This window comes from Desarmillaria tabescens (assembly GCF_030435595.1).
Source record: "Desarmillaria tabescens strain CCBAS 213 chromosome Unknown EV420scaffold_12, whole genome shotgun sequence".
Lineage (NCBI taxonomy): Eukaryota > Fungi > Basidiomycota > Agaricomycetes > Agaricales > Physalacriaceae > Desarmillaria > Desarmillaria tabescens.
In genome coordinates this window covers 342125-355102 of record NW_026848311.1, presented here as the reverse complement: position 1 = coordinate 355102, position 12978 = coordinate 342125, and the positions used below count along the sequence as shown (strand labels likewise).

Genomic DNA, 12978 nt, shown 5'->3' with positions numbered 1-12978 from the left:
ATCCATTTCTTGGTCTCTCCCCACCACGTGCCCAACCAATTCCCGCCTCGGGTTTGCCGCTCTTGCACTCCCTATTTACGGGTATCAGTAATAAAATATTTAGTATTCATAATTAAAGCATTGTAAAACAAACAAATATATATAAAATACTATATAATACAAAAATAAATTAACATATAGGCGGCATGGGCTAGGGATGAGCTAGGGAGCGATTTAGGGATCAATGGCACTAATGAACGTCATGGCGGGCTCGTGAGAGAAAATGGAGACCACCATCGGATCCCCCATGTCTTGGAGGACATTTGATGCCCAAACGGACGTCAGTGTCGCTGCCGTCGTTGGACGTCGGCGGCCCGATCTCCATCCTGCCCTCCTGCCCTCCCCCTTCCTCCCCAGTATGCTGCCCAGTCTCCCTCTACATCCCTAGCCTAAGATCCACCCTAACCCTCGTCGTGCTCGAAGTCTCCTGGCTTTTCCGTCGTCGTTGTCATTGTGGTTGTCACTGTTACAGGTGCCGTCCCGCTACGTGATGAGGTCCGATATGGAAACCCTAGTGATATCCTGTGTCGTCATCGTGCCGCGCTTGCGTGTCCAATGACGATCGAGGTCGATGCGCGTGTGGGGGGCATGGGATGGGTCGCGGCAGAATGTGGGTCGTATCGGGGCAATGGCAGGGGTGCATGGGTCACGTCGTCAACGTACAGTGTTGCGGTCATATCTGGCAGTGCTGCCTCGGGCGAGGGCTTACGCGTGGGGTGGGGATGAAATGGTCACTACCCGGGGATCTTGGGGCTGCCGGATACACCAAAAAGACCTAAATTTGACATGTCAGTATAAAAAACAATTCAAACGTACCATATACCCATGACAATGGGCAAACCAGACGAGTGAGAGGGCAGGAAAGGAAGTGGACGTGGTGGAGAGGAACAGAAAACGGTGCTGCACAGCCACTCGATCATGGTACGGTTGTGCGGTCCGGGGTGATCGACCGAGCGGAATGCATCATCGGGATGCTTCCACTGCTCGATGTACACTCTCCGATGCCCCAAAGTGTATCGGAATCTTGTATTATAGGTATAAGGATTGTGTATATATAATTTTTAATGCAACAGGATACCCTCATCTCATGATAATCCTCAATTTACATTGGTTGCTCCACATTTTAGGGCACTTGTAAGCAAATATCAGTTCTATATATCTGTGCACCATCTCAATAGGTATGTTTTTTGTTGAAAATGCAAGGTTATGTCTAGTATAAGTCAAAATAATGGTCCGATCCACCCCGATCTGCTTATAGTCTCACCATTATACCGTTTCATGCATAAGAAGTGAAAACGGAATCAGACGAAAGTTCACAAGCTCGTTTTGTGTACTATGAGTGTTCATAATATATTCACTTCAGGGCAGATCCATATATGCATTTGTATCATTGATAATTCACACAAGAAGTCTTTTTCTCATTTGTTATATCATTATTTAGATGTACATTGTGCTGCATACTTTTGTAAAAGTTGAATTCAACAATTGTCTCACCATTATTCGCATTTATTGGTCGAATAAACATGAATTAAAGGCTAATTTATTGGCCTAAAATGTAAAATCATGAAATGTAGATATGACTATCATATTTTCGAGGTACAGAAAGCCCTAGGAGTACGGGATTGCAAGGGTATTCTATCCTACGCCCCTAATTGGGGTGCATCCGGCAAATTCCGACTATGGTGAGAGTGGCATTTTCCTGTTTGCGTATCAGTTGAATGACAGTATTTGCACTCTGTTAAGCATTTATATATCACATAAATGTATTCTAATTAAACCGAGCCTAAATAATCTGTGTGAAATGCAGAATTTTACCAAGCTTTCAAACCCAACAGAGCTGCTACCGCATTGGGAATGATATTTTCCCACAGTTTTATACGTCCAAGTACGCACGGACGCATCCGGCCAAAATAGGCTGCGCGTGGGTCGGGAGGCAATAGTAAATCATTAAATATTATTTTTCTGGGCTGCGATTTTTTTTTTCGGGCCCAAGCAATGAACACCGATCCAGTGCCCGTGGACCCTAACTCGGCAGCCATACGGCAACAGTCTCTGGACCTAGCTAGGGCTGGCGAGACTGCTACAAGGGATACGTATAATTAGGAATCAAAAAGTGATGGCATCCCTACAAGATATGTATCATTTGACATTACTATAGTTATAGGGATTTTTACAAAAGTCGCTCCACTATAATTATAGGGAATTTTTGTAGCGAATGGACACTATAGCCTCTGAAGTGATCAAACATGAAGCCGGGTACATGACGGAGATCGGCTAGAATTGGCAAAGTCGCGGACGGAAGCGGTAACACGATTACCGATTATGGTTTATACTCCCACGGTCCGGCAAACAACAGACGCGATGGCACGGCATTCGTTCTCCATCCTGAGTACTAGAACGTCCTGCAGCGTCCTTCCAACTTTACTTCACTACCAAAGTCAAACGTTGTGCCAATACTGCCAAGCGCATTTGGTAACCTTTTTCCACTCCGAGATCCAGAAAACGGCTATGGATGACTCGCACAGGCAGGAGAATGGAGGAGGACGCATGGGTGGTCCAGATAGGTGTGGTGAGTCGGTAAACCATTGCGGTGCGATACAATCTTGTTAATGAGAGCTTGCAGATGTTTCAGGACCGACAAGGCACCATTCTTACAGGCGTTTCCGTTGCGCATCGAAGCATCAATCATCAAGGAAACGATTGTAAAATCCTGGAAATCATCACGGACGACCTCAGTCGTTGGCCCCATGTTAATAGTAACAACGATCAGCACCATCCTGCGTTTCCGAACCCCATAGCATATACACAGGATGCGCGTCTCTTCCAAGTTCCCTCTCGAAACTCAAATCGGCGTTACAGCGAACAAGGTATATTACAGCTGTAGCTTCTTATCAACTGTGCTCGGAATGGGTATACGGACTGCCAGTTTGAATGCGGTTGGGGATCCAAAGACGCTTCGCCGCCTTCGGGCACCCTCAATTCCTTTCGTGTTTGTGAGGGCGGCGGCATTCCCTGTTCTTTTTCCCTACACCCTATCCACCTCGCTTCCCTTTTTACCACGCACCGCAACTCTTATTGTCAAGCATAGGGACGTTTCTTGTCTTTGCTTTGGTTCGGGGGGCGAGACGCCCGCCACCGCTCACCAGTTCGAAATTTCGAAGCCTGTCGAACAATTCGAACTGTCAGTATTCTTCTCCCTTATCTCCCTCATCTCTAACAATCTTTCCTGCAGACTGTCCCCTTCTTCATATGATCCTTTCACTATTGACCAAGTACTTGGGCTATCTTCTCGAGCAGTCCTAGTCATGAGCCGTGGCTAGACGAGCTCTCTGATGGGTGCTTCGCAATTACTTGGTCACCAGTCATCATCGTGGAGTCACCGAGACTCGGGATAGTTCATATGGGAGAAGCGTTCCGGGGACGTTTTTCTAAAAGAAAACATCTCCGAATTGAACTAGGCGAATGCGAGGCATGGGAATACCAAGAAAGTCGCACGGCGCTGTCTGTGGGACTGCGGGAGCATCTCAGTACCCACCTTGGCATCAGAAGGGAGACTATCGTCGTGACTGCCTGGTGGTTATTGACTTCCCATGCTGGAGCTAGCCGTGCATAGCCGAGTTCAGTTCGCGTCATGGAGTCGTTCGGTAATCACTGCCAGCTCCAATGTGTTTTCCGCTTCCATGAATTGGGCGGTATTCGCTAATGCTGTGTTTTCTCTCCATCTCATGAAGGAAACACGTAGAGTCTCGTTCATTGGCAGCTTACTGTTGAACTACCGACGATCGCTCCTTCCCGCAAATGCCTTTCTGACAGCCTTCCTCCTGCATCCAAGGATGCGTTGCTCTCCTCATGGGAATGCAGATTCCTTCGGCATGTTGTCCCCATCCCGGAGCACTACATAATCCACTTCGTCTCGATCCGACCTAAATCAAAAACATGAAGCTTGCTTTCTCTACTGTGAACGTTATTCACCTGTGATTCCTGCCGATAAACGCGACATCTAACAACTCGTTGATCCTGTCCTTGACCACGGATCATGGAGACGAGTCAAACCGTCTCTTGGGATTATCCTGTTGGGAGGTACCGAGGTTGGGGTGCAGCTGGTGATGACGATACCGCTGTTCGTGAGTGATCTTTTCTCCCCATTAGTTTCGGAGACTGGTGCTGACGGCGTTATTTTTTTCTAGTCTTTGGAAACTTGGGATAGAGATTCGTATCAGGGGTACCCTAGCTAACTAAGTAGCCGGTTCTTTCTACCCTGCATTTACGCATACTTTCAGCGTACGAGTTCAGACTCACCCTGCGAACATCAGAGATGATGAATTAACTCGCAGGAGGCAATTGTTTATGTATTTGATCCTTCCGGAAGTGACGGGTTTACATATCGGTGAAGGTATACGGATTCCATGGCTAATACGATTTTGGATCTTGTCGACCTCTGGTAACGATGAAAGTCCTTTGAGGTTCTTTTCGTGGATACCTGTGATCCTACGTCCTCGCAAGTGTAGCAGCATTCTGTATTTCCTGTCTCTTTCGTCCATCTCGCGCTCCCTATTTCCGCGCGTATAGTTGATGGCCAAAACTCTCTTAACATAGCGTGGTTTCTCCTGAGGGACTAGCCGAATCGGGAAATCTCGCGTCCACGAGCGTGTCATGCATGTCGTCATCGTCGCGTCGATGACGTCGACTGTGGCTGGGATCTGCGCTACCCGGGGTGGGTTCTCAGGGTATAAAAGGACGCGACGATTCGACAACCCACATCGCCCAACTCTTCCCTCTACTCCCATTATCTCTACCGCCTTTCACGCTCTCTAGCCAAACTCGATACCATCACTATGCTCTTCAACGTCAACGCTGTTGCCATCGTTGCGCTCGCCTTCGTGATGTCTGCACATGCACTTCCGCAGGTTAGCGCACCCAACGCACCCAACGCACCCGGGGCTGTACGTTACTTCATTCTGCGTTGTCCCCATCTAATGTTTAGAACAGTCCGGAGAAGTGCACGGGCGTGACGTCGGTGCTCCAGCAAGCAGCGCCGCCGTGAGCGGCGCCCGTTCCCACGACAGCAGCCCCGACAATGTGAACGCTCATACCTAATACGAGAGGCATAACCACGCCGACGAAGACGTTGACCATTCCCAAAGGCATGTCTAGTTATGTACGGTGAAACACTTCTAATCAATGTTTCTACAGCATCCCGGTCGAAGACTAAGCGCGAGCAGGGTGGACGTCTCGTTTGGAGTACTTTTTACTGTTTCACGCGTTTTTTGTGTTATATTATTTGAATAAGGATGAGCGGTGGTTTATATCGTAAAATCCTTTTATCTGAGTGACCCTCGGAATGGACAATGCTCAGGTAATCGTTGACCTGACCAGTCTTCAGAATATGGTTCGGAAGGTCAGATCGATCAACGTTCAACCCCAGTGAAAAGTCGGTCGAGCCGTACTGAGCCAAATCAAGCCCAGGGGAAATGATCGATGGGGCTCTATACTGCTCGCTGTAGCTTCGAAATGTGAACCATTTACCAGCTCAAATCGAGCTATTTCGAGCTTGGTATGTCGGTGTCATGGGTTTCCATTAGGCTTCGTAGGGCTCGATTTTATTGCTATTTTTATTTAATACTATTAATATACATAAAATCAGAGAATCGCTACTACGCTAAGTAGCGGCACTGGTCTGCAGCACCCTTCCCACTGCGTCTACAGCTGGCTCTGTCCTGCATGGATGTCTCAATTGCGTTTCATGGCGTCAAGATAGATGCACCAAAATAGACAGCCTTGGATAATGTTAAATCAGCACGTAATGACGGGGAAAGACAATTTCAAGGCTACTCACGAAATGGAAGCTAGCTGGAGCGATAGCAAGCGCGACCTAGATTTAGTGAGCTAAGAAATATATGCATATATGGAACAGAACGTACCGTGACCACACCCAGGTGGCGGCTAGAGAGCATAGAGCGACTGAAGACATTCTAAATGTCGCAAAACGACATATAAGAGTGCAGCGAGACGTACCTGAGAAGTACCCAGATATCCTGCTACTCAAACGAAATTTCCGAAGACGTATTCCTGCTGAGGGTGTTTAAACGCGGCGCATATATCCACCTTTCATGGCAGTTTCAGTCTGTAGCATCGTATCGCTGGGCTTCGCGTCAGTTTGCCAGTAAGAGGCCACATGCGGAGGCCACAACCTGCGATAATACAGGATTCGGGTGTAGGGCGACGGCGAAGATGGCGAATAGGCTGGAAGGTGACGGAGAATCGGAGATGGTGGTGGTAAAAAGGAAAGAGGCGTTAAACACGTCACCGGACGACATGCACGTGCGTGGTCAGATCCATTGGCTCGACTTGGCCAATGTGGTTTGCGCTCGCAAAGTTCGGCGCATTTCGGTGAACCATTGGATTCAGAGAAATTCGACTCTGGTATTCTTAGATATGCTGAGCGCAAAAAGGTGTAGGTTTGGAGCTCAATGCTTTCTTGTATACGCCGCTTGATCCGGCTCGACCACGCTACATGGTAATTTTTGCGGCTTGATTTGGCTCAAACCGGCTCGACGGAATTTTCACTGGGGTTCAACAAGGATGACACCAATGATTTCACATAATACGCATTCTTTCAGTTGTTCGCCACTTGATCATGCACAAGCGGTAACCCAAATGGAAAATACATCTATGGCTTGATTCCGCTCGATTCTGTGAGACTGCTATTGGTTTACGTCGGCTGAGTGTCATTTTTGTATGAGTTCCTCGCGTAGACTTGCCCTTCCTGTGTTCATGAATGAACAAGCACTGTTAAGTTTAATTCTTCTTGGGGGATGACTTCGTGATTTCGTTAATGCCTGATGAGAAGTCTGAATAAAGTTCGGTTGCTTTTACACACAAACTGCACTTTATGGTGCGCTGTTGTGCCCTGTTATGGATCAGCGGCAACTAGTTTATGGCGCAAATGCGGTAAAGACCTTGCTCGGTTCGACTCCAAGTAATGGTGCATAGCGAAGGAGATTTGATTTTGCTTTTGGACCAGGTCAGCGCCAATGGTCAACCCGCCTGCGAATTATCACTATACGTGCATCTCATAGCTTTACTGAGCTGTGTTCAACCGCAGGCCGAGTAAACTACGAGGCATGCCGTATAAGGATGTAAAAAAAAAACTCTATTGAGATGCGTGCGCAACCTTTCTTCTTGCGCAACGCGTCAGGATCTAGTTCGAAAGAGCAGCGAACGGATACCGAACCAGAACTTGATTGCTTGTTCGGGGCTATGGGTCTGCTTAAACGACGCATCGCACAGATGAGGAATAGAAGAATAGAGAACATATATCGCCAGCTTATGGACACCTTTAATTATACTTTGAACTCCTCCCCGCCTAATCCGATTAGGTTAGATATAGTTGCACACGGGAAACGACACTGATTGATATATCAGTTCAACGACCACGTCAACGGTCGAGGATTTGACACAGACATTCGGGCGGAGGCTTGTCGTGTTCTGACAGGAACTCGGAGGATAATTTGGCCGTCGCCGCCGTGAAAGTTGGCAGTGGCTCCACGCTGCAGAAAGAGTTCAGTCATACACCGCACGAGACCAAAACCTGGCAAATGCACGGACCTACATGTTACAGGTGACGATGCCAAAGTTGATGTATCCTCCCCCATACTGGGTAGAGGCGCGTGCACCCTCAAGGAGAAGACCAGTGACAGTCGTAAGCTCGTACGCGACCGTATTGTCAACAACGAGACTATACCCCGGTTGCTGTGCCACGAGTATCCCCTTCAGAACAGAGGAGCAAACCATTAGAATACGAAACGCAAGAGTGAAACCAGCCATACCGATCCCTGATACCCTCCCTCTGAGGACGTTAACATCTTGGGCATAGTATCGCCGGACCAATGACCGGGTTTGTATACGACATTCTCGAAGCGCGTTATAGCAATCTGAACGCCAGAAAGTCAAATCTATAATTCACTCAGAGACCCTTGGCTTGGTTCATTTCAGGAGCCGTCCGGCGTACGCCCATGGAGATGTTCGGATGTTCATGTCGCCTGATGCCACCTGAAGATAGGGCAAGCGTTCATCGCGGATATGCTGGCTTATCGCAATTCTTCTTTGCAGTTAGCGTTGGTTTCTTAGAGGGCGTTGGTCGAACGTATCAACAAGAGGCACTTGTGCGATCAGAAAGCAGGTGTATATTCCATGGAACAAAGATAATATGAGAATCGTGCTGAGAATATCCTGCAGTGTCTATAAGAGCAAGAAACAAGAAGATATAATACGACATACCACAATTCACGGTCCATGATGCAACAGAACCTTACTCCCAACCTCGAAACACAGCATACTTCCGTAAGCCGTCGCCACCACCTCCATTACCTAGAAGAACAAATAGGTCATCAATGGTCAGCAGAAGAAAAGAACACACCTGTTAGCCAAGCTATTGAACAATGCTGTCGCTACAAAAAGCGAGGAAACATCCATCAGAGGAAGATGAACGCGTTTCGTGGAATGATTTGATCCCAGCTTCGCCGAATACGAGACCTAGCCACACCAGGCTGCTCCTTCCTCAAAAAAAATATCTTAGTTGGAAGACATTGCTGGACCTCGCCGTGATAGTGATAGTAGATATCAACGCCGTCACCTCAGGACATGGATAGAGAGAGAACGCATGCTCGGCACGATTCACCAGCAACGATAGTGGGTTCAACCCTCGTAAAACGCCTACACGAGAGCAAAATAAATGACTGGCTTAGGGGAAAGGATGAATTTACGCGCCTCTAGATAGCCTCACGCGTAATTTATCCACAGATTTGCAAGAATGGTGCACATAGCGCATTGAGGCCTATCATGACCTATCCTACGCGCTCCGGCAGCTAAGATGCTATCCTGTCGGGAGTATTGAGGACGTCTTCACAGCAACATTTGAGCCACGGAAGAGACGAGAGCGTGGGAGCCTCAAGAACGTGGGCTGTCAGACGAGGGTCGAAAGAAAAGAAGGGACAGAAATCGAAGGAAAAAAGTACTTAGTAGCGTGACAGGAAAAAAAGAGTTACCAGTGTGACACTGATATTCGGTCATACCTGATTACATGAACGGATAATTGCCGGCATCTACACCGCCACCACCAAAATCTTCAGGTTCGACGCAGAGATCCTGTGCACAGGTCACAGGTCCCAGAATTGGGTGGCTGGGTGAATGGAAGATCATTTTGAAGAATGCGGGCTCTTTCATATCATGACGTATCTTTTTTCTCCTGTCGACCGACATTGCCGAACGACAAGCCTGTCAGAAATTCAAGTTGCTGGTTCCAAGCTGGTTCGTAAGTAACTTGACAAGACTCGATGGCGGTGCGTGAAATTGGTCTTCACTTATCTGTCACCTTTCTCCAACTCTATTGACTTCTAGTCCCAGTAGTTGTGGCGTTTCAAGGCAAAAACTGGCAACCTCAACCATTTCAATCGACGATTCATCGATCACGGCGCGTCTCAAGACCTCATCTGTTCTCTTTGGAACGGACACATGGGACATTGGTAACTTGGAAGCTTCTAGGATATAAACGGAATGAAATGTATCTATCAAGAAACACAATTTCCAAGGTTCGATCACACTTCTTAACAAAGGCTCGACCGTACGGTTAAATAGGTGCACTGCCATTCTGTTCCGGTGTGAGTGTAGACGAGAACAGCATACGGCGCAGGAGCTGACTCGGAGAAAGGTAAATATCAGGGCGGATAGTTAGAACAAGTATCCAAGGTGCGAAGTCACTGCTTCCGTCATTCTAACATCGCCGTCTGGACATATTCTACAGCTACCATCGAACAGCCCTTTCCGTGAAGATTAAAAGAGAGGGAGACGCCAACTCGGACTTACCATCTAATGACGGTGGGATAGCAGCGCATGTAAGAAATCAGGAAGAAACAATACATATTGTGAATAAACGTCCAATTGCCGGTAATAATGAGGACAGATGAGCTCGATGATCCACAATGCCCTAGACAACCGCATCAACAGAACGTTTGGTCCCACGGGCTGAACGTTGAAAACTCCAGTGTTACCATAGTACCACATGCCTTTGAACGCCAAGGGTACACTTTGGTGAGCGATATTGTTGTTGTATAAATTGAAGAAACCTCCATCAGAGGGGGAGATAGACGTGTATCGTGGAATGATGTTAGATCTCGACCTCGACGCGCGCATGCGCACAGATTTATCCTTCCAGCAAGACATGAAATGCCTATACGAGACCGAAATAAGTGACTGGATAAGGTGAAATGCCCATCTACGTGCCTCTACATGAGCTATCCACACCAGTAGCTTGAATGAATGTCGGCCTGAGGTCCTCATCATTGAAAAGACGAAGATGTATTGTCGTGGGAGTGTCACTGTCGATAGTATGGGCCAGCCCAAAGGACGGAAAGAGCCGGGCAGAAATCCAGAAAGCATTTAGTAGAGCGGCAGTATGCAAAAAGCAGTCAGTCATACCCGATTACACGAAGTGGATAATTGCCGGCATCTACACAGCCACCAAGATCTTCAATCATCCAGAACTGCGGGACTGCCAGAACTCGGAGTGTTTCGTCCACTCGGAGTGTCACGTGATGTCCGGCAGTCCTCGGCATAATGTCACTCTGTCACGCAGGCCTGGACCTCCAATTCACGAATGTATTTAGATCGATAAATACAATGCTCTTATCGTAAAATTTTTATGTACCACACAATAATAAAACATTTTATTATCACCAAAAAAAACATAAAGTAGATACTAATCTGAAGACTGCAAAAATAGTTAGAGTCTGCTGAGGGTTAAACAAATTAATATCATCCTTACTCTGTCTGAAGCCAGCTTTTCTCCTTTGCTTTTGGAAGTACATCGAGTCTGAAGATCAGCAAAATAATCCTAGACTGTTGAACATCTGCAGATTCCGCACCTTCGAATAACCCATGCCAATAAGGTACCAGCGAAGTTAGGCCTCCAAGTCTTAAGACCAACTTATGGCGGTCTTAACATGCATCGAATCTCGAATCTTCATGCTCTCCCAGTAGAGAAATCAGACCTATCATGGTACAGCAAATAATTTGCAAGCAATGACTGGAGTAGGGAGGGCACTGCTGCTGTCGAGGTAGATACTCATTAATTGTTGGTGATATCCCCCTCAACTTGCGAGCTGTTGATCGTATGTTTTGAGATGGGAGCGTCCTGTAAAAGTCTTCAGACACAGTCCAGGGATCCCATGCAAGTCATAAGACGATGAATACGCATGTCTGCAATCTGAAGATGTCGCCAAAATCAATACACGAAGTGGAAGAGGATAACGTACCAATATTCATCGGTACCTTCCATCCCTCGGCCTTGATGCCACCCTTTCCTCACACAGCACAACAGTGCCCTCACCGCATCAACTTCTACTAGCAACACAGCACCCATAGAGCTGTGTGGGGGGATCTTCACAATCTGAAGAGGAACGCCATGCAATTGAACGCTAAGCAATCGTACTTTGGCTGGTGACGGTCGACCAAACTGAAGACAAGAGAGTGAGACTGTCTTGGAGAGGGCATCGGTATGCCTGAGGCGTGAGTGACAAGTATTAAGCGCAGGGACCAGGTGTTGGGATTGTGTCTTCGTTGCCTGAGTCCGACGTAAGTAGCCACAGATAACCTTTCCTCCCATGCTGCCTTTTTATTACCTTCTCCACCACTGTCTCGCCTGTACGACCGCGTTTAACACCCCGAAAGATATCGATACCTGTCTGAACAGTAAGATTAAACCCTGCCATTCCCCGAAAACCACTCACACCTAAGTCGGCAGATGAAGCTACTCAGAGCCAAACAACTTCATAAACTCCTCAACGTCGCAAGGTGAGATTGACAAGTGAACTTCGTTGCGAAGCTATGACGACGAAGTCTAGGACCACCTTCATGCGACCTCTCAACATCCTCAGGGTTGTGTTTCAGCGCTCAGGTGCGTGCTTTATTCTGATCCCTCGCATCGACATTCACAATATCTTAGCGTGTACCGACCACACCAACCCATGTGAGTCGGTCTCTCCAGTTATGTGATCTCTCTGATCTTTCCACAAGCCACAGAATCCGTTGCTGAATCTCCACTGCCATCCACGCCCGACACCTTGTCGTGGGAGGCACGTTGAGTTCAACTTGGCGTTCAACTTGCAGATGAAGTTGTCAATGGGGGGATGCTGGCACCCGAGTCACTCACTCTCGACACCTAGGTACGTTGTTTGCAAACGTTCATACTTCCAACTAACATGGCTCAGACTAGTTCAGCCTCTCCTCATGCCTGAAATCTTGTATGTATCAGACCTGTTGAACGTGTAGTATGACAAAAATATAGCCATAGTCTTTGCTCCCAATCTACAAAAATTACCAGGAGTTTGTCATTCTTCGTGTCCTCGGATGCTGCGAGTAGTAGTATTCTTGAACTGAATTGTGCCAGCAGCGCGTCTGATGATGGAACATGGACCAAGATGCCCAACTACTGGTACTTCGGAACTACGAGTCATCCTAAGATGGCTTCATCCCTTCTCACAGCGACCGGCTCAGACTACGGCCTATTATCTTCCAATGTAGATTTCTTCAAAACGGGCAACTTCCCTATGCATGTCTTTGGCCCTACCCCCCTCTTCCACTGTAGAGACCATGGTCCTAACAGATTCTCCTCCGCCGCTAACACCATGATTATCTATGGTTCACACTACAACAAACAATCATATGTGCTCTTCCAGCATGAGCAGCATGACTGCTGAGCCATGGTCTATGTTCTAGTACGATCCTGCTAGCGCAGGTGCTTTCTGGGACGGGAAGGAGTTGGATTCATTTTTCGGCAATGAGCTAGATCAATGTTAGCCACTAACTCTATCGACTTAGATCGTACTAGGATCGCTACTCGCACTTCAGTAGACGACGCTCTAGCAAGTCAAAGGCGATGAA

The 12978-nt window shown here is 47.5% G+C and overlaps 4 protein-coding genes across 4 annotated transcripts; 2 read left to right on the top strand and 2 right to left on the bottom strand.

The window, feature by feature from the left end:
• Nucleotides 1-286: 286 nt before the first annotated feature.
• Nucleotides 287-765, top strand: EV420DRAFT_1478262 (uncharacterized protein; the record flags this gene model as incomplete). Its single annotated transcript, XM_060469475.1, has 2 exons — nt 287-395; nt 512-765. The coding sequence occupies 2 exons, from the start codon at nt 287-289 to the stop codon at nt 763-765; spliced, it is 363 nt and encodes a 120-aa protein (XP_060332524.1).
• A 1666-nt stretch (nt 766-2431) lies between these two features.
• On the top strand, nt 2432-3710 carry EV420DRAFT_1532374 (uncharacterized protein). Its single transcript, XM_060472723.1, has 3 exons — nt 2432-2608; nt 2663-3220; nt 3272-3710. Exons 2-3 carry the CDS (start codon nt 2850-2852, stop codon nt 3357-3359), a joined length of 459 nt encoding a protein of 152 aa, XP_060332523.1. The 5' UTR covers nt 2432-2608; nt 2663-2849; the 3' UTR covers nt 3360-3710.
• Nucleotides 3711-4774: 1064 nt separating this feature from the next.
• On the bottom strand, nt 4775-5558 carry EV420DRAFT_1532371 (uncharacterized protein). The gene is made up of 3 exons (XM_060472722.1): nt 5233-5558; nt 5029-5183; nt 4775-4982 (listed from the first exon to the last, which is right to left on the bottom strand). The coding sequence occupies exons 2-3, from the start codon at nt 5173-5175 to the stop codon at nt 4851-4853; spliced, it is 279 nt and encodes a 92-aa protein (XP_060332522.1). The 5' UTR covers nt 5176-5183; nt 5233-5558; the 3' UTR covers nt 4775-4850.
• Nucleotides 5559-7254: 1696 nt separating this feature from the next.
• EV420DRAFT_1762745 (uncharacterized protein) lies at nt 7255-7866 on the bottom strand (the record flags this gene model as incomplete). The annotated part of the gene is made up of 2 exons (XM_060480712.1): nt 7255-7589; nt 7652-7866. 2 exons carry the CDS (start codon nt 7864-7866, stop codon nt 7478-7480), a joined length of 327 nt encoding a protein of 108 aa, XP_060332521.1. The 3' UTR covers nt 7255-7477.
• Nucleotides 7867-12978: the final 5112 nt, after the last annotated feature.